The 19,899-nt window shown below is 38.3% G+C and overlaps 1 protein-coding gene across 2 annotated transcripts; it reads left to right on the top strand.

The window, feature by feature from the left end:
• Positions 1 to 381: 381 nt before the first annotated feature.
• Positions 382 to 18,461, top strand: ETNPPL (ethanolamine-phosphate phospho-lyase). Of its 2 annotated transcripts, none has more exons than XM_006918910.1 (13): positions 382 to 437; positions 3,000 to 3,118; positions 3,401 to 3,542; positions 6,041 to 6,115; positions 9,498 to 9,588; positions 10,499 to 10,615; positions 12,256 to 12,338; positions 12,914 to 13,139; positions 14,008 to 14,162; positions 14,825 to 14,914; positions 15,144 to 15,274; positions 16,693 to 16,760; positions 17,906 to 18,461. In XM_006918910.1, exons 1-13 carry the CDS (start codon positions 382 to 384, stop codon positions 18,032 to 18,034), a joined length of 1,482 nt encoding a protein of 493 aa, XP_006918972.1. In that variant the 3' UTR covers positions 18,035 to 18,461. The 2 variants fall into 2 exon arrangements, with proteins under 2 accessions (XP_006918972.1, XP_006918971.1); XM_006918909.1 differs by having other exon boundaries at positions 3,383 to 3,542.
• Positions 18,462 to 19,899: the final 1,438 nt, after the last annotated feature.

The raw sequence follows: 19,899 nt of genomic DNA, 5'->3' as shown, positions 1-19,899 counted from the left end.
GGAAAATAAAAGGCGAGACAGAAGAAGTAAGAGGGATGGGGAGGAGAAATGAGCATTGGCAGGGCAGGAACAGGAGTCAGACTCGCAGCGGCGGGTGGGGGGCGAATGTGTGGCTACTCCAGTGACTTGCCAAGCAGCCATCCGGCGGAGGAGGGGAGGAGGAGGGTGGGGCTTGGGGAAGGGCAAAGGCAGGGCAAGACTTAAAAAGGAGATGACCCTCCCTAGTTGATGCCACCAGTGACCTCAGAAGCCCGGGGCAAAGGGACCCAACGAGGGATTACAGGAGGAGAGGCCAGCTGCCGAGGCAGTCTGCGGGCTGGCAAAGGAGGCGCGCACACGGGAGAGGGGAGACCCTTGGGAGCGCCCGGCTGCCCCGCCACCATGTGCGAGCTGTACTGCAAGAAGGACACTCTAGCGTTGAGGAGGAAGCATATCGGGTAAGGGCTCCCCAGCCCCAACGAAAGGCGCAGAGAGAGGGAAATAACTGGCGCAGGCGGCTGAGAGCTGAAGCGCGCGGCAGGGAGCCGGCAAGCCGGGAGCGGCGCGCAGAGGCTCCGCGAGGCCGGCTGACAGCAGACGGCGAGCCGCAGCCTCCGGCCCCGAGCGCCTGCGCGCGGCCGCCGGCCAGGGCACCTCCCAGCCGGCTCCAGCGCGGTCCCGGCTCTGCAGCCCCGGTAGGAGTGGGGCTGCAGGCGGGCCGGAATTGACCCTTGTGGGTTAATGGCCCTGGAAAGAGAACGCCGTTCCAGGGATGGGCGCTGGGAGGAGGAAGGGTACCACTCACACCAACTCGAAAGTTATTCAATACTATGAACTCGGAAATATTTTTGATGATGGCTATGAAAACAAACTAATTCTGACTTTTGTTTAAAGTGAACTTATTGCAGCTTGGTTAAGAGGTGAAGGGTTATCCCGGCTAGTACAAGAACGTTAAAACAACCTTCTTAAGGGTAAGATGCTACTTACCCTGCTGAGTCTCCCAAGCTGCACCCTCACTTCAATTTAAAAATGCAGTGTTCTCTCAAGTCTACGTTGGTTTTGTCCGGGCTATAAAGGACTTGGAGATACACTGGTGAGCGTATGGGACTGAACGCTGTCAGACCTGGGCTCTGGTCCTAGTTGGGTGTCATGTTACCTGTGTGACCTCTGTCAAATTAATTTCCTCTTCTATGAAGGTAGGAATAACATTCTGCTTCACGGGAGCGAGCAAATGAGATTAATAAATGTGATCTTTTTTTTTTTTTAAAGGTACATGTAAAAATGAATGACTGTGGCCTTTTGCGACCCCTGACCCTTGTAAAACCAAGGGTCTGCAATATTTACATGTAATTAACAAGCCCTGCTTCGGTCAGTAGGGAAGAGGGAGAGGAGGAGGGGAGTGGGGAGAGAAACAGAGATAAAATTGGGAGACACAAGAAAGAAAAGAACCAGGGTCCTCCTTGGAGAAGTGATGGGCAATTTCTCATAGTGAAGTTCCCGATATCAACCTGAGAGCTTTCTAAATGGTTTAGAAGGCTGGTTAGAGCTTTCTGAACCCCGCGATAAGGTCAAAATGGTCAGATTCCTCCCCTTTACCCAATCACCCCTTTACCTTTTTTCTAATCATTACTCCTTTCTGTTAGTTTTCAATCCTATATAGTTAGATTTCAATGAAAACCTAATGATTTCTGACATGAAGGGAACAAATTCTGTAAAAGGAAGAAGGTAGCCATGAACTGACGGAAAGAACTTTACCCGAAATCTGAGGGTCAAGGAGGAAAGTACATAAACGAGCCAAGGTGAAGTCTTTGAGCCAAGGTGAAGTCTGCAGTTTTCACCCCTATTCATAACAAAGGTTTTCTTTGGATTTTAACTTGTAGGTATAAACTAACAACTGAGCTTGAACAAATAAAAATTCTCATGAAATAGTTTTATTTTAGCTGATGACACTTAATCTCAGGCAGTTTTAAAATTCAAGATGACCTATTCACAACCATCGAAATACTTTCTAAACAATTGCATATCAATTTAATATATAAGTATCTACCTTGTAAACTACCTCTAATGTGTGTGGCATTTTTTGTGCATGTGAAATCACCAAAATAAAAATAATATATTGTTTTAGTTTCTAAATGTTCATAGAGCCAAGATCAGAAAATTTTGCGATGTTTCTATGTTGCTAAAATTTACACTCCAAGTATTCATTCAAATAACCAAAAATGTGGATCACTTTATTATGCTCAAAAGAGTGGATTAGGGGGTTAGAAGAATAACTGGATTTTATTACTTAAGAATGGAAAATCCATTTGATACAGAACAAAAACCACTCAAAGGTATAAAAATGATCTTCCATGAAATCTTTCATAGTATTTAACACTAAATTATTTGTATTTAGCCGTTAGTGCTATTTATTTCTTTATAAATTAGATTAAAAGGAGCTAGAGAGAAAGCAAGCAAGTATTATCTTAGGCATGACATAAGACAATCTACTTTCAAATTCTGGTTTTCTCACTTACTGGCTGTGTAACCTTGAACAAGTCCCTCAATTTCTTTGTGTCCCAGTGTCCTCACCTATAAAAATGAGAATGATAATAATTCCTATTTCGTATAATTGTTGAGAGGATTAAATGAAATAAAACTTGTAATATTTGTCAGTTCCTGACATATAGTATGCCTCAAAAAAAGTTTGTTTGTTTTTCCTGATAGAATAACATTTTCCAAAGGAAAATTAGTTATTGGTGTGCATAATAAGAGCTGTCAGAGTTGATCCTAGTTGCCTCTAAATAGGGTTGTCAAATCATGGCAAATTTTATATAACAAGCATAAGAAATATGAGCAGTGTCACGAATGGGGGATTAAGGTAAAAGGTTCCTGGCTGATAAGAAATTTAAAAAAAACAACATGTCACTCAGATTGTGTTTTCCCTTTCCTTTATGTAATTGTAATTTTCCACTTATCATGACCTTCGTGAAGAAGGAAAAACACTAGCAGACCAGAGTGTTTCCTTTCATTATTTCTAGGCCCTCATGCAAAGTTTTCTTTGCTGCGGATCCCATCAAAATAGTGCGAGCCCAGCGGCAGTACATGTTTGATGAGAAAGGCGAACAGTACTTGGACTGCATCAACAACGTCGCCCATGGTAACTGTCCTGTCTTGTTGTGTCTTGAAGGAAACCTTTATGGAGTAAGGCAGACTTGGCACCATTAATATTTATTTGTCCCGGGAATTGCCGTGGCTGCAGTTCCTTTGCAGAACGGAGCCAGAGTCCTAGCAGAGGAAAGTTGCAGCAAAATGTGGGTCAAAAAGAAGCTCAACTTTTGTTTCCTTGCTTCAGAAACCCCCTCACTTGCCAGGCATTTAGTATTGTAACTCATGTCTTTGGCTTTTGTCTCTTCAATTTTAGTGGGACATTGTCACCCAGAAGTGCTCAAAGCTGCCCTGAAACAGATGGAACTGCTAAATACAAATTCTCGATTCCTCCACGACAACATTGTGGAGTACGCCAAGCGCCTTTCCGCAACCCTGCCAGAGAAACTCTCTGTTTGCTATTTTACAAATTCAGGGTATGTTTCCCGATTTCCCACCCATCTCATTCCCAGCAATCTCTTTGATTACTCTCTCGCACATACCTTTTCTTTTTGATTTGCGGTGGAGCACAGCTGTCTAAAAAGGTTTCCTGACATTCCTGCCATTTACTAAGTAACCATACACTGGGGACCAGACCAGTCTGGTTCTTCTGCTTTACTCCATGAGTCTGCTGTAGATAGGACACCAGACATCATGTTCCAAGGCTTTTGAGCACAGCCTATAACAACAGTCTGTTGATTAACACATGCATGCCACTCAACTTTTTATTGCCATGCTTCCTCTGTGAAAGATGGAGAAGGCATCCCCTTAAGTATCCTCAAAGGGCAGATACTTAGGTCATAACCATGGCAAAAATAATCAAGTCTGGTGTTCACGTGAGAAAACCTAACTAGTTGAATGACCCTCACTTCTTCAGGCAGTAGAATAAGTAGCTAAAGTATCCATGAGCCCAGGTAGTTCTTTGAAAACATGAAATTTTAACACAGAAAGAACTCTACTAAACAAGCTATAACTTTTGTAAGATTTTTGATTGATTTGTTTCCTTAGGCAATTGAACATATTTCTGCAACACAAAAACAAAGAAGGAAGGGATAAATTCAAGTGAATAGATACGGTCCAACTTTTAACTTCAAATTCAAATTATTATCTATCCATTCTATAGAATACTGTACAAACATTAAAAAGTATGTTTTGCAAATATATTCCTAGTGACATGTGAAAAGCTTACAATGAAATGTCACATTGTGAATAAATCTGGATATACAGTATAAATTCATATTTAAAAATGATATATATGCATGTATGTGTTGAAATTGACTATTAAAAATTCTGAAAATGTTTGATTAGATGATTCTGTGGTTCACCTTTCTCTTTTCATTTTAAAAGCAAATTTTTAACCGAAAGATCATTCTTTTCTCTTTGTACAGACTTCAGATATTTTGTTATAAAGCATTCTTGCTTTCAATAAATTAAATAGCGTAATATTTGACTTTCACTGCTAAAGAATCCTATGCTGTCAAAGAGGGAAAAACCCCAGATAATACTTTTTGGAGGCGATAGAGCTAAGGATAATACAAAGAATGATCTTGAAGTTAAACAGGATTCAGTCTGAAAATTGACTCTGCCTCTTATTAGCTACGAGAATTTATTCTGGTCACATAATTTCTGAGGCTATTTCCTCATCCATAAAAAAGGGATGGCAATACTTGCCTGGCAAAGTAGTTATGAGAACAAACAAAACAATTAGAATGATGTATGGCCAGATAGAAAACATTCCACAATGATTCTTTTCTTCCTTTGTGTCTGAGTAGTATAGGTAGACTCTCTGAACCAGATAGAAAAATTACGACCTTCATTTTATAGATAAAGACTCAATCAAATATTGGGCCAGTACAACAGAGTTTAGTAGCCAAGTCTGGGCCAGTATAACAGAGTTTAGTAGCCAAGTCAATGAGCCCTCACATTTCCATTCCTTCCAGGGATGGATCAGGCTTAAGGCAGGCTTCTTATAATGTGTCCTCAAAGTTAGTCACCTACTGGTGTGGCCGAACTAAACTAAAGTTTAAAATGGAAAGCACGTCCTTCATTTGTATTGTGTTTCTTCTGTGTGCCTCATTCTTTATCGAGGGAACTTGTATTAGAAAGATGAAGTGAGACTGTTGGATAGCCAAGAGTAAAGGGGAAGGAGAGAAGTTCAGCTTATTTCTTAATAAATTTTGAATACAATCATTTCCCCTTGTTCAGGATTCCACTTTCTGCAGTCAGTTACCCATGGCCAACCGCAGTCCGAAAATATTAAATGGAAAATTCCAGAAATAAACAATGCATAAGTTTTAATTGTGTGCCATTCTGAGTCACATGATGAAATCTCGCACCATCTGGCTCGGTCCCACCTAGGACATGAATCACCCCTTTGTCCAGTGTATCTACACTGCACACGCTCCCTGCCTGGTAGTTACTTAGTAGCCCTCTCAGTGACCAGATCGACTGTCTGATCCCTGAGAGTGTAGCAGTACTTGTGTTCAAGTAATCATGATTTTACTGAATAAGTCCCCAAAGCACAAGAGCAGTGGTGCTGGTAATTTGGATATATCAAAGAGAAGCCAATAAGTGCTTCCTTTGAATGAAAAGGCGAATGCAATACAATAAGATAATTTTAGAGAGAAACCACATTCACATAACTTTCATTACGGTACATTGTTATAATTGTTGTGTTTGATTGTAATTGTTGTTAATCTCCTACTTAATTTATAAATTAAACTATCATAGGTGTGTACGTATAGGAAAAAACACAGTATATACAGGGTTTGGTACTATCTGCAGTTTCAGGCATCCACTGGGGGTCTTGGAACTAGCATACCCTTTGGATGAGGAGGAGACCATTTTAACTAGAATCTTATAACTTTTTAATTAAAATTTTGAAATATTTTTAAAACAGCTTATGTCACATTGTTCCTTCTCTGTTATCTTATAGATCTGAAGCCAACGACTTAGCCTTGCGCCTGGCTCGGCAGTTCAGAGGCCACCAAGATGTAATCACTCTTGACCAGTAAGTGTTGGGTAAAAGATCTCCAAGCAAGAAGCTTCTTCCGAGACAAAACCGTACTGATCCTATCCATACTAATACCATAAACATATGTAGAAGAGCGCAGATATGTGGCGTAGTGATTTTTACTACATATTAGGGTATTAAGACCATGTTAGGCCTGCAGGATACTTAATTCCTTCAAGAACCTGAAAACAGGGCAGGCTCCTTTTGGTGCTGTGGTCATGGCCAGATGAGCTTTATATGAATCGGGGCTTAGTTTTCACATATTAACTATTTATTGAGCCACTACAATGTATAACTCAATCTTTTTCGAGATAAAAATATGATTAGTTTCTTAAAAATTCAAGCATTCACTTCACTATTGTGATTATGTACTGTAAGTAATTTAAAAGATAACAATTTAGAACAAATTTTAAAGAAAAGATGCAGCCTAGTAAAAGTTAGTAGTTTTTCATTAGTTTATGACTATTAACAGTCACTATTCAATTTTACCTCTCAAACATGAGTTTATTACATTTTAAACAAGAAATCGAACAATTTCCATCTTTATGAAGGAGATTTTTTTTTAAATCTCAGACACAAAGGGTTGAATCGAGCATGCACCTTATTTCTTGCCCTCTGCAGGCTTCTCTCGCTGTATGTGTTGGTTGGTGTATTAGTTTTATACTGTTGTTGTAATGAACTTAGAGACTTAAACAAAACAAATTCATTCTACTAAAGTTCCTATGTCAAAGTCCAAAATGGGTCTCTCTGAGCTAAAATCAAGGTGTCGATAAGGCTGGGTTCCTCTGGAGGCTCTAGAGGTGAATCTGTTCCTTGCTTTGTCCAACTTCTAGAGGCCATCTGTATTCCTTGGCTCATGGTCCCTTCCTTCATCTTCAGAGGCAGTCATTACATTACTCCAGCCTCTACTTCCATCCTCATGTCACCTCCATGTCTCTGACCACCGTCCCCCTGCCTCTTTTCACTTATGAAAATAGGATTACATTGGACCTCCAGGATTACCTCTCCATCTCAAGATATTAATTTCATCACATCTGCAAAATCCCCTTTGCCATATAACATATTCTTAGGTTCCAAGGTTTCGGATGGGAACATCTTTGGGGGTAGGGAGCTACCACAATTGATTTTTTGTTTCTCTTTTATTCTCATTCTCCCCTACCTGTAGAACACTAGTGTGTCTAATGTATATCTGTTATGTTTGTGTTCTTGTAAAATGTATGTTATTTTATGTGCCTCTGTTTTAATTTTATAAACATTGCTAATTCTGCTTCTTTCCTTTGGCACTTTTTCAAGATTCTACGTTGCTGGGTGTACCTCTATTCTTCTGGTTCAGTGCTGTCCAATAGAAATATAATGTGAGCCACATAGGGAATTTAAAGTTTTCTAGTAGCCATTATATTTGAAATATCATTTCAACATGCAATCAATATAAAAGATATCGAAGTTTTTTTTTTTTTTATCTATCTCTCTTTTTTCCTTTAAAATCCAATGTGTGTTTTACATTTACAGCACATCTCAATTCAGAATGGCTGCATTTCACATTCTCAATAGCTACATTTTTTGAGTGGCTTCTATAGGGGACCACATGGGTGGAACTATTGCCTATCATTCCTTCCAGTGTTGGATACTGTGACTGCCTTTTACCCCCAGCTATCATAAATAACACTGCAATTAGCATCCTTGCACATATGCCCTTATAGACCTTTCTGAGAATTTCTTTGGGATAAACACCTAGAAACAAGATTACTAGGCCATAAGGGTATTATAAACATAACCAATTTGACTAAATACTGCCAGATCCATCTCCAGAATGGTTGCAACACTACATAGTGCATGAAATTTCCCATTTTCCGTATCCTCACCCAAATCTAATAGTATACTGCTTTCTAATTTTTTCTAATTTTTACCACCAATCTAATAGCTATAAAATGATATCAATGTTGTTTTAATTTGCAATTTTCTATTTATGGGTTTAAGTATCTCGTCATATATTTATTATGCATTTGTGATTTCTCTTCTGAAAATTACCTGTTCATATTCTTTACCCATTTTTTTATTGGGATTCCATCCTTTTCTTGTTGGTTTGCTGTTGCTCATATAATCTAGATCAGAGGATCTCAACCTTGACTATGTTTTTTTTTTAATACTAATGTCCAGGCCCCATGCCAGACCAATTAAAGAGAATCTCTTAAAGTGATTTCTAGGAAACAGTATAGATTTTTCAATTTCCCAAATGATCCTAATATACTGGCAGAATTGAGAATCACCATTTTGGGCATTCATCTCTTAGTTTGAGGCATTTCAAACGTCTTTCCCCTATCTATATCTTTTTAACTTTGTCATTAGTGTCCTTCAACAGAAATCTTTAGTTTCATCGAATCAAATACATAAAATTTTTATCTTATGGTTTGTGTTTTCTAAGTTTTCTTAGTATCTCTTTCCCAAACCCCAAGATCACTAAGATGTTCTTTATTTTCTTTTACTACCTTTATAATTACTCCAAATATTGAATCTACCTTGAGTCCATTGTGTTATTACTTATGTATGGAAATACCTCTGAGCTCTCCTTCTCTTTGTTTTTATTCCAAAGCCACACTAATTTTATTACTATGGCTCTGTAGCATGGTTTAATCTGTAATAGGGGAAATCCTTCCTCTTTGTATAATCTATTCGTGGGCCTTTTATAATTTCTTTTCCAGATCTCCCAAATACATCTCTAGGCAAGAATCAGAAAGGGAAATACACAGCCACCTGCATTTCAATTGAGAGAAAGGAATTTCATAGCCACTTGCTCACCTCTCAATCTTAGCACTTGATTGGTTTATTTACTATTTATTTTACTTAATAAATCTATATAATAATTTAGCATAGAGCAATTCAAGAAGTTCTTGAAGAGACCTTCTGTTCCTTACCAAGCTGTATTTGCCTGACATGTGCAATGAGACATTATTTGAAAGCCATCCTAAACAGAAACTGAGCTCCTTCTATGCATAAAGTTACTTTTTAAATTCACTAGAATGTAACTATAAAATACATTTAAAGAATACATACGTATGAAGTTTTTCATGGATCTATAGAAAATATTATTTTTTACATTCATTTAATCTAATTTAGCACATATAATTGAAATAAATTAAGTTTTTTCCTGGCTAAAAAAATTATCTACGAGAATACATACTTGGCTTTTCATGTTTTATTACATGAATAAAGAGAACTGGCAAATTAAATGCCCAGTCTTGCCATGAAAAATTAGATCTCATATGCTTAAATCTGGCATCCTTGGTGAGATTCTCCCTGGATGATATGCAATACTATTTTTTATATGATAGAAAAACATCCTTCTCTGAGCAATTTTGGTTGCTGTTCTTTTTCTTTTCAGTGCTTACCACGGTCACCTATCGTCTTTAATTGAGATCAGTCCATATAAATTTGGAAAGGGCAAAGATGTCAAGAAAGAATTTGTGCACGTGGTAAGTATTTTAGAATCTGAGAATCAGAAGGTTAGTGCTGGAAGAATGCCTAGTGATAATCCAGTCCAATCCTTTCATTGAAATGAAACCATGTAAAAGAAACGAAGACAGAGAGCAGTATGTGATTTGCTAAAGTCAAAGCTCTATTTAATGACAGAGTGTGGTTTAAAATCCATTGATGCGTAACACAATGGGCGAATTAGTATAGTGGTAGTGATAGCTGTTATTCATTCACAACTATCATTTTACTTTTCTTGCCCCTTGATCTTTAGTTACTTTTGCTATCACTGATGTCAGCTTGAAATTCAGAGTCAAATTAAGTGTGGATGACTGTCTTAAAATTAAATTGCTCTATGCTAAATTATTATATAGATTTATTAACTAAAATAAATAGGAAACAAAATAAAGAAACCAATCAAGTTGTTAAAACAGGAAAACTCATTTGGTTTAATTAAGCATCAGTAACTTTCTTAAGGGAATCATCAATAACTTCTTTCAGAATTTTAACATCTGAATCAATGCGAAGGCACTCTAGTTTTCTGACTGATTACAATTTGCTATATAGTTGGTAAGTGTTGGTTTATTTTCAATCTAGAGTAGTTAATACAGTTTCCATTCATCAAAATTTTCAAATAATATAATCATACTTGTTGATCTGAATTTGGTCTTTGTGTGAATAGGGATGCAGTCTTGACTTAAAAGGGTCCGGATGCAAATCCAAGCTCCCGTTCACAATGCAAAGATTTCAGTACTTACAGAATTCAGAAATGTTACAGAACTAAAAAACCTAGAATCACTTAAGTCCATATGGTTACCCTTCTAATAAGCCCTTGTGGGAAAATGCCAAATTTTAAAGGCTCATTTGTCCAAGAGGCAAATCGTGAGAAACTGTATCATTTGATGTTTTCAGGCACCAACTCCAGACACTTACAGAGGAAAATATAGAGAAGACCATGCAGACCCAGCCAGCGCTTATGCAGACGAAGTAAAGAAAATTATTGAAGAAGCTCATGAGAGTGGAAGGAAGGTTTGTGTTTACATCTTTGGAAACATTTTAACATCTTTTATAAAAAGGATTTAAATCACTATGATACATTGGAGAGATGGGAAAGAATTAGATCTCAATTCTCTTTCTTTTCTCCTCTGGTTACGTTTTCATTTGATTCAGAGTTCAAAAATCTTGTTATTATAGTCATACCTCTAAGACAATCTATTTTTATTTTCTCTGGAAATACAATCATTGCTTCTGTTCCAACGCTGACCTCCCAGTGGGATGCAGAATCTGGTCCAAAGGGGCAGGGGAGAGAGGATTAAGGAAGGTGATAGGCCAGGGACAAACTATTCCGATGGAGAGCAGCACAAGGGGCTAGTATATGGTGATGGGAAGGGAAGAGGCAGAGTGGCCCTGGAGCCTCAGGACCAGTGATGTCTCCAGGATCCACAGGGAGCCTTGGTGCTTCCCTTAAACTGGTTTGACTTGCCGGAAGCCGCAGAGCTTGGGTAAAAGTCACAGCAGAACAAGCTTCTTCCGACCTGGAACTAGACGTCTAAGACAGAACCAGAATCCTCCAGAGGAGGAAAAAGACTTTCCATTTTCTCAGGCTTCACCTTACTGTCCTCAGCTTAACAGTAAATTCTCAGCTCATTTGAGGATTACTTATGTGGTGTTTTAATGTGTTTTGACACATGTTTATGGCATCGACATGACAGTAAAGAAAAAATCTTAACTGAGGTAAAAATAAAGGCTTTGCTTTTCCCCATTCAGATATTCTTGTCTTAATGACTGGAGACTCATTTGCATTTTTTAACTGTTTCTTCTTTTTCTTCCTAACCCATTTGATTCTCATACCTTCCTACGTGGTACCTGCGCAGGTAGACTGAAGCTCTGCCTGTTGTGGGAGCTTCATACTCTTTCCTTTTCAAATATAGCCTTTACTTCTTTACATGAACAATGAACACTGCTTCTGGGGAAAAAAAAAATTATATTTCCAAGATCATAGTCTTTTGCTGCTAACACTGAATCTTGGTTTGCTTGACTTCGTATCTCATAATATTTTTATGCTTTCTCTTCTTAGTTCAGTGTTATCCATTTTGTATTTCTCCTTTCTTAGCTTCTAGAATACTTCCTCTGTAGTTCCTATTGTGAATTGCCTAATTCTGTTGAGTTAAACCTGGTTCAGGACAAGAACTATAAGTATAGCACAGTAACTAGTATATGGCCTCAGATCACCCTCTCATTTCATTAGTGCAAATTCCAGGCTCAGACAGTCCTATTTCACCAAGCTGAGGAAACAGGCAGCACAGTCATGTATTCAGAAGCTGGGTAATTTTTTAGAGATTCATATCAAGACTGATCAAAATATCAGTCTTAGTCAGTTGATTCAAATGAAAACACTGTATTTAAAATAATTACATAGAAATGGAAAGCTTTCTCCCATTTTTCATGGTAGCTTCATTGATACCCTAGAATTTCGGAAACTAATGCTTCAGATCAATTGCTTTTCCAGCATAAACATCTTTTCTTTTTCATCAAATGGCCTATTTGCCACTTGCCACAGGTCCATTCTCAGCCATTTTTTTTTTTAAACCTGCTCTATAAGAAGTCCTCTTTTTTTAGGTGGTGTGAGGGGGACCTAATGGACTTTGACTCCATCTTCTCTTGTATAGATTGCTGCCTTTATTGCTGAATCCATGCAGAGTTGTGGCGGACAAATAATTCCTCCAGCAGGCTACTTCCAGAAAGTGGCAGAGTATGTACTTAACGTGGGCACCCTTGGTCAAACTGAGGGCACCGTGACGATTCTATAGGGCCATACTGGTCGTTAAAATATTGAAGTACTTCCAAACTAGCTGGTATATCGCCACATTGGAGTGCCTGCCACCCCAGGACTCCCAGAATTCCTCCATGTTCCCAAGATCCAGCGAATAAAGGGCTTATATGTGGTCCATCGTGGGGACTTTCAGGACTCTGCTTCAGCCCCTAGCCTGACAGCCTTCTCATTGGCTGTTGCCATAGCCTTACCAGTTAGTAAGATTAACCCTGCTCAACACTACTTCTTGTTCACAACTTTCTCTTCCCACGTAAAATACTGCAGAAGAGTTTGCTTTAAGTAGAACGAACCCAAACAATGTAGAATAAATCTAATCTGGAAATTATGTGATTATATTTCAAAATCATTTTGAGCACTGACATATTTTTAATAAAGATTACAGGCTTCAAGTTAACAACATTCTTTTTTTAAGTCCTAACAATCTGTATCTTTGTGGGTGGGTATGGGGACTCTCAGCGACCTGAAGGCATTTAGACTGTCTTTTTGCTTTTCAGATATGTACACCAAGCAGAGGGTGTGTTTATAGCTGATGAAGTTCAGGTAGGATTTGGACGAGTCGGGAAACATTTTTGGAGCTTCCAAATGCATGGCGAAGACTTTGTTCCAGACATCGTCACGATGGGAAAACCAATGGGCAATGGCCACCCTGTGGCATGTGTGGTAACAACCAAAGAAATTGCAGAGGCCTTCAGCAGCTCGGGGATGGAGTATTTCAATACGGTATATTTTGATCTGTGACTTTACTGCTAAGAGGGAGAAATAATGCATGTTCTATACTTCTTGCCTATAGAGTAAAGGTTAAAACTCAATATTGCCAGCTAATCAGTCCAGGACCCTAGCCAAACTTTAATCTAGATGTGTTTCATCAATCTGGCACAATTCTTACATTTTCCCTTCTGTATCTTTCCCCTTCCTCAAATGTTCTTATTAATTATTCCACTGATAGTGGCTTCCCTGCTAAACTCTAGACGTTAAGAGATTTCATTAACAGATATTATTTTTTTTTGTTTTGTGTCATATTTAAATTTTTTAAACTTCTCTGTTTAGGTAATTCAGTACCATAAAAGTTATAGGACTGTCATAGGACATACTGAATTTTTATTTCCTTGGTTTTACTCCCAAAAGCCATAAGCTTTAAGCTTAGAAAATTATTGTAGTTTGTACAATACATAATAGGATTTGTTATCTAAGGATGTAAATTATTTAAAGAAAATGTCATTTCTTAGTTCTTTTTACACTATTCAAGGGCAGAAAACTATATCCTCCTCACTAAACCACATTCTGAAATTCTTAATTCCCAACACGTTGTTTATATTTTGTTTAGATAAACCAATAAATTTCCTGATACATTTCCTGCATACTAGTTATGCAGCAGGAGAATATAATTTGAATAAAGGAGAATGAATTTTCCTTTAATCCTGAATGAATAGAATCATGCTATATTCTAAATCTGTGAAATTAATATCACAAGAGAAAATTTTATTGAAATTATATCTTTGCTTGCTTATGTTTGAGCCATATTTCTTATAGTTGAAGCAATTCCACTAATTCAACTATTATGTTTTCTCATTAATCTTTTTTTCTGAAGTATGGAGGAAATCCAGTATCTTCTGCTATTGGTTTGGCCGTCCTAGATGTAATTGAAAATGAAGACCTTCAAGAAAATGCCACAAGAGTAGGGAATTATCTTACTGAGTTACTAAATAAACAGAAGGCTAAGCACAGTTTGATAGGAGATATCAGGTATGTTCATCATGATGTTGTCATGTAGTTATTCATTTTTCCACGTGAAATTAGCTAATATTTTGTCTTATAAATTTAAAATAAATTACATAAAACCAAATCTAGAAAACACTGAAAACATAAAAAACAAAACTCATTCTTAATTGAGAACCCAAGATATCATCACTACTATTAAATTTTGGATGTATATCTTTCCCGACTTTTATACTTTTTTTAAAAGATAAAGCTATGATAATTTCAGCACCAAAAAGATGAAAAGAAGGGATTAAAGTAACTTACTTTTAAAGTAATTTAAAGTAACTTTAAACTAAAAATTATTTTAAAATAATATCTTGGAAAACTCAATATTTTGCATAGATGTATACATATAAATATTAAACATTTATTATCTTTAATGTTTTGACAAACTAAATACTCCAAAGAGGTTGTTTTTAAGCCTTTTTCTTTTACAGTTAAGAGATGGGGAAAAAACTGGATGACAAAAACTAGGAAGAGCTGCAGATACTGGATTGATATCTTGAATTAGAATTAATTACAGTTACTCTTAAAAGGAGTCACATTCAGCCTTAAATTAAACTGAAATCTAAGGAGAGTGTTAATTTTTGTGACAATGCAGTGTGACAATGAATGTGTGTCAAGTTTTCTTTCCTTACCTCCCTCAGGGGCGTTGGCCTTTTTATCGGAATTGACTTAGTAAAGGACCCTCAGAGAAGGACTCCTGCCACAGCTGAAGCTCAGCATGTTATTTACAAGTAAATGCACTCTCACTCCATTTCTGTCTGGGTTCTGGGTAACCACCCTCTCGAAAGCTTCTTTTATTTCCTCCCATCTCTCCAACTAAGGAAAGTTTAAGACACATGCAATTTATAAATGTGGGCTTTTGGCATGCAAAATAGTAAACTGGTCTATTTTCACATCATTCTTATAGAATCTTAGTTATCATTTGTATGCCCTCACATGTATTTCCTGTTTCCTAATTAGGATGAAAGAAAAGCGAGTGCTTCTCAGTGCTGATGGACCTCATAGAAATGTGCTTAAAATAAAACCACCTATGTGCTTCACTGAAGAAGATGCAAAGTTTATGGTGGACCAACTCGATGAGATTCTGACAGGTCTGTCCACTTATTTTTAAGATGCTTCCTTATCCCCAACACCCATGCTTCCCACCTTCAACCCACGCTTGGTCATACATGACTGTGCATCTTGTTATTCATGACAGACATGAAAGAGGGCAGGAATGAGTGTTAACTTTGTATTTAGAACTAGAAAAAGAGAGCTGAAAAATAATAACTACATCATGAACTCTTACTTAAATCAAAATTTTCTGTTTGTACTCATACCACTCAAAACCTAAGCTTTTATTGAAATAGCACACAGTTTTATTTTTACCATTTGTTTTCACTTTTTAAAAAGCTGCATATCTGCATTGTACTATACACCACAAATGCTCTAGTGCGGGGGTCCTCACCCCCCAGGCCACGGACCGGTACCGGGTCCTTTTTAGGAACCGGGTCGCATAGCAAGAGGTGAGCAGTGGGCAAGTGAGCGAAGCATCATCTGTATTTGCAGCCAGTCCCCAACGCTAGCATCACCGCCTCCGTTCCACCTCAGATCATCAGGCATTAGATTCTCGTAAGAGCACTGGTCCCTGTTGCCAAAAAGGCTGGGAACTGCTGCTCCAGTGTACAGTATTTCAACATTGTGTTGTGAAAATACGTGAAACATTATTAATAAAAATTATAGTCTATAGGTTAACAATTATTTGCTATATACCGAATCATTTGATTTTGTGTATTTCACTTATTACAATTTAATTTTTTGGAGAACTTCAGCTTGTCATTCAAAATTATAGCCTGTCATAGGAATTTATCTTTTATTTATTTATATTATACAATTAGGTTGATATAAGAAAGTAAAATAGCAGTGTAAAACCATGTTACATAAAGCAATGTCGAATGTTAAAATTTTTGTTGTTGCTTTGGTTATATTTTTAAGATTCGACTTCTCTGCTCCCTTATCAGCCTTTTAGGCCAGGACAAGGCTGAGAAGCTAGGAATCGATGTAGCATACAGTCATAATTAATGTTTGGGAACTCGAGAGTCAGCTAGAGTTACTTGTACTAAGTCACTTCCTTTGGACCAAGAGTATACCAACACCCAAACCTGGCAAGTATTCCTCACATACCTGCGTGTCCTCTGAGTCCTCGAATGGCCGGCTGAAGAAAGAGTAGAGGTTGCGGCACGTCTGTTACTATTACTTAAAAGTCAACTCAGAGCTTAAGCATTATTGGTGATGGGCCAAAGAATTTCCTTTGAATAAAGTGACCAAGGTATAGCTAACATGGTGTCAGTGCCACTTGTAAGTGATAACGATGAAACACTACAATAAAAGTTTAGAAGCAGCGATTTTCAGTCTGACACATTTTTAAATGCATTTTACCTCCTTATTCTTAAGGGTATTTCTGTAGATACCAAAGGAGTTTTTGAGATTTTTATGTTCTGTCTTCTCCATTGTACCTTTCTTGATGTAGTTTTAGAAGAAGCCATTGGAGCCCAAACTGAGAGTGTGGTCTCTGATAATACACCATGCAGAACAAAGGTAAGAGTCTGCTACCTTTATTCTTGAGGGAAACTTTTAAAACTTTAGGAATTTATGAAAAAAGAATGCAAATTTTAAAAAATTGTACGATGACCTTTAGAATAAAACCACTTGTGCTAGGGTTCGCTTATTGTTGCAATTTTGAGTGCACAATTAAATTTCAAGGCGTGTATCAGACCACTTGAAAGGAAAAAAGCAAAAGAACCATTCTTATAGGATCATTCCGAAAACAATACCAAAAACCCCTCAGGCCCACAAAGAGGGCATTAAAAATCTAGAGAGATGATAATATGTGTCCTAAACACCTTCTTGTTTACTCTGAAGACCGCCTGACACTGCCTCAGATTCCCACATGCCCCTCCTTAAAATCGACAGGCGCATTAGCAGCATGGCCCCACAATGCCAGAGTCTGGTCCTGAAATGAACTGAAGTAGAGACTTCCAACGGCCACTGGGGCCTGGGAACCATCTGGCACCGAGTGGCCTAGTTTCTGCATTTGATGTGCTTCCAACAGAGGGCCTTTCCGTTCTCTCCCTGAGCTGCCCGGGTGTGAGAAAGCGCTCTCTGGGTCGGGGAAACAGTAAGGCAAAAAACTTGAGGAGCTTTGTTGCATAATTTGTTTATGACTCTGACCCATAAAGGAACACTCAGTGCCTTGAGCTGGCCTGCACATCCAGTGCAGTTAGCAAAGTCCTTTTCCAGACTGCAAAACATTAAGCCATCTGAATGAGAGCAGATGATTCACTAACAGGACTGCTTCTGTATCTTGGTACAGCACAAACCAATTCTGGAAGTCAATGATTATCTGTCCAGGACAGAATCACAGGTGTAAGAATTGAGCAAACATTGAAAAAGAGCTTCCAAAAAAGGGAGTTCTCTGTGGGAAATCCTACTTCAGTTAACATGTTAGCAGAGTTAACATACATCTCTAAAATATTGGCTTGGACCCAGATTTTATGTCGACATCACATTTCAAATGTCTGTGGAAGATACTAGCCAGAGTTAGGGAGGAATGACGAGTATCATGTTTTGTTGTGTTCTCCACTGTGCTGTGTTTGTCCTTGGGCCTGTGGATCAGCCCTGGGAGGCAGGGCAGATTAGAGGTGGAGCATCTGTCCGCTGGAGTTTGTGTGCCTGTTTTGCAGATGCCTAAGGAAACACGCTTGGAATTGCTCAGTGAGGGTGCCCCGGACCAGAAAGAAAATCCCAGCCAAAAGAGAAATGGACTGCGCACAGATAAACATTCACTGCTCAGTAAGAGGCTCAAGACATGAGAGATTAGTGTTTTATAGCAATATAAATGTCCTGAGTTACAGAGAATGAATGGAAGTGTCTCTTCTGTTTAATAGCTATTGCATTCCCTAAAGGCAGAATTTGCATTCCTTTTAGATTTGTAAATAAAAAAGGTAAATGGGTACTAAGAATAAACCAAGTGATGATCAAACCATGTCAAGATTATTAGTTTAGCCTCTAGCCTGTTAATTCTTTACTTGAGATTTCTGAATGTACTTAATTTATTCCACTAACTTTAAGCTTCAAACTGAGTATTATATTGGCAGTTTTACTTCTCATGCTTTAATGACTGAAATAAGAGAGCAAGCACAACAGATTCCTTAACTTAAGTGCCTTAAGATATGAATTCTATAATGATTCCATTTGTATATATTTGTGGACCGTAATAAAATAAAAGATGATATAAACCCTCAATTTTTTACTAGCAAAGTGTTTACCCTTCTTTTGCAGAGACTATTAAGGGTTGGGGTGGTGAAATCCGAGCCATTTGGGAAATAATCACATACAGCAAATGCTAAAAAGTGAATGTATAATTCGGATCTCGGTCAGGCAACTAGACTAAGTTAATCATGATCCTGTAGGGACTTGGGTCGCGGACAAGGAGCACACTCAGAAACACCTAAATATGTGGCTGGAACATCAGCAGAAGTCAAAGCATTGTGTTCACAGTCAGGAGACTCTGTCTACTTAGATTGTGTCACCTTGGCAAGTCACTTACCTGTCAGGTAAGAAATTAACTTTTAACCAAACATCTTCTCATCATCAAGTTTGTCATGCACATCCTCTCACACACAAGAGTGTGTCACACACACACACACACACACACATTTCTAACCAGACATGAGGAAACCTGGGACCTCAAGAGGCTGGTACCATGAGACATCCACATGGTGGGTACTGTACAGAACTGGAAGGAATTTGAATTTTAGTTTTGACTTCCCATTGTCTCTCTATTGCCTTTCTAATAGTTATTAAACTTCGTGTGTGTTTTTTGTTCCATCAAGAAGAGGTAATAGTTTTGCTATGGCCGTTTCATGATAACTGAGAAGGATGTTGGGAGGAAAGTTAATTGTAAAAAGCTTCCTTTCTGAGTTCATCATTAATAAAAATGTTATAAAAATGCAAGGTCTCAAATGCTAAAAGTATAACTGATTCTGGATCCTGGCTGAACAAAGCTGAAGTTGGTTTCCAGAGCTGGCAAAGAGGGAAAGGAATAGAGGTCTCTGTGGTTTGCTTCTTGTGACAATATAATGACACGATAATCAGACCTTTCCCGGTGCAGATCAGCACTCACTTCTGTGAGCGCCCCTTGCCTCCTCTTACTGGAACTGGTATATACAGTCAAAGGAGAAAGGAGAAAACCCGTGCCTGTGTTAGTTTTCCAAGTATAAAATAAGAGAAAACTAAAATTTCATTCTTCAGTGCGCTCCACTCTTTATGATCTAAAAATTAGGTTTATGATAAGGAAGCGAGAGACAGAGATAAGTGACTTCTTCCTGAAGAGAACAGAAACCGCCTGCGTGTGATGTCCTGGTAGCGGCCTCATTTCTGTGGCCTCAAAAGAGAGGCTGCATTGGTTTGGGTCCTCTGAGACTCAAGATAGATCCCAAGATGGATGTTACACCAAGATAGTTAGAAGTACAAGAGATTCATAGAGGAAACGCCTGTGAAAGACAAAGGAGCGAGGGAGCAGGAGCAGTCAGTAAAGGCTTTCAGGTGTGACACCTGCGACAGGGGAAGAACCGGAAAGGAGGACTGGGTCGGAAGAGTCTCAGATGGAAATGCAGCTCTGGGAAGGTGTCTGCCAGCGCATCGGGGAGCTCCAGGGCAGATTGTCCATAAAGGA

This window comes from Pteropus alecto, unplaced genomic scaffold (genome assembly GCF_000325575.1).
Source record: "Pteropus alecto unplaced genomic scaffold, ASM32557v1 scaffold5, whole genome shotgun sequence".
Taxonomy (NCBI): domain Eukaryota; kingdom Metazoa; phylum Chordata; class Mammalia; order Chiroptera; family Pteropodidae; genus Pteropus; species Pteropus alecto.
Note: the sequence above shows the minus strand (reverse complement) of the source record. Positions and strands in the feature narration are given on the sequence as shown.

Bases quoted from the DNA above. Each gene is read 5' to 3' on its own strand.
- ETNPPL (XM_006918909.1), top strand. From the start codon at position 382: ATGTGCGAGCTGTACTGCAAGAAGGACACTCTAGCGTTGAGGAGGAAG. The intron at 3,119-3,382 runs GTAACTGTCCTG...CTTCAATTTTAG, and splicing joins CATCAACAACGTCGCCCATG to TGGGACATTGTCACCCAGAA. The intron at 16,761-17,905 runs GTAAGAGTCTGC...CCTGTTTTGCAG, and splicing joins ATACACCATGCAGAACAAAG to ATGCCTAAGGAAACACGCTT.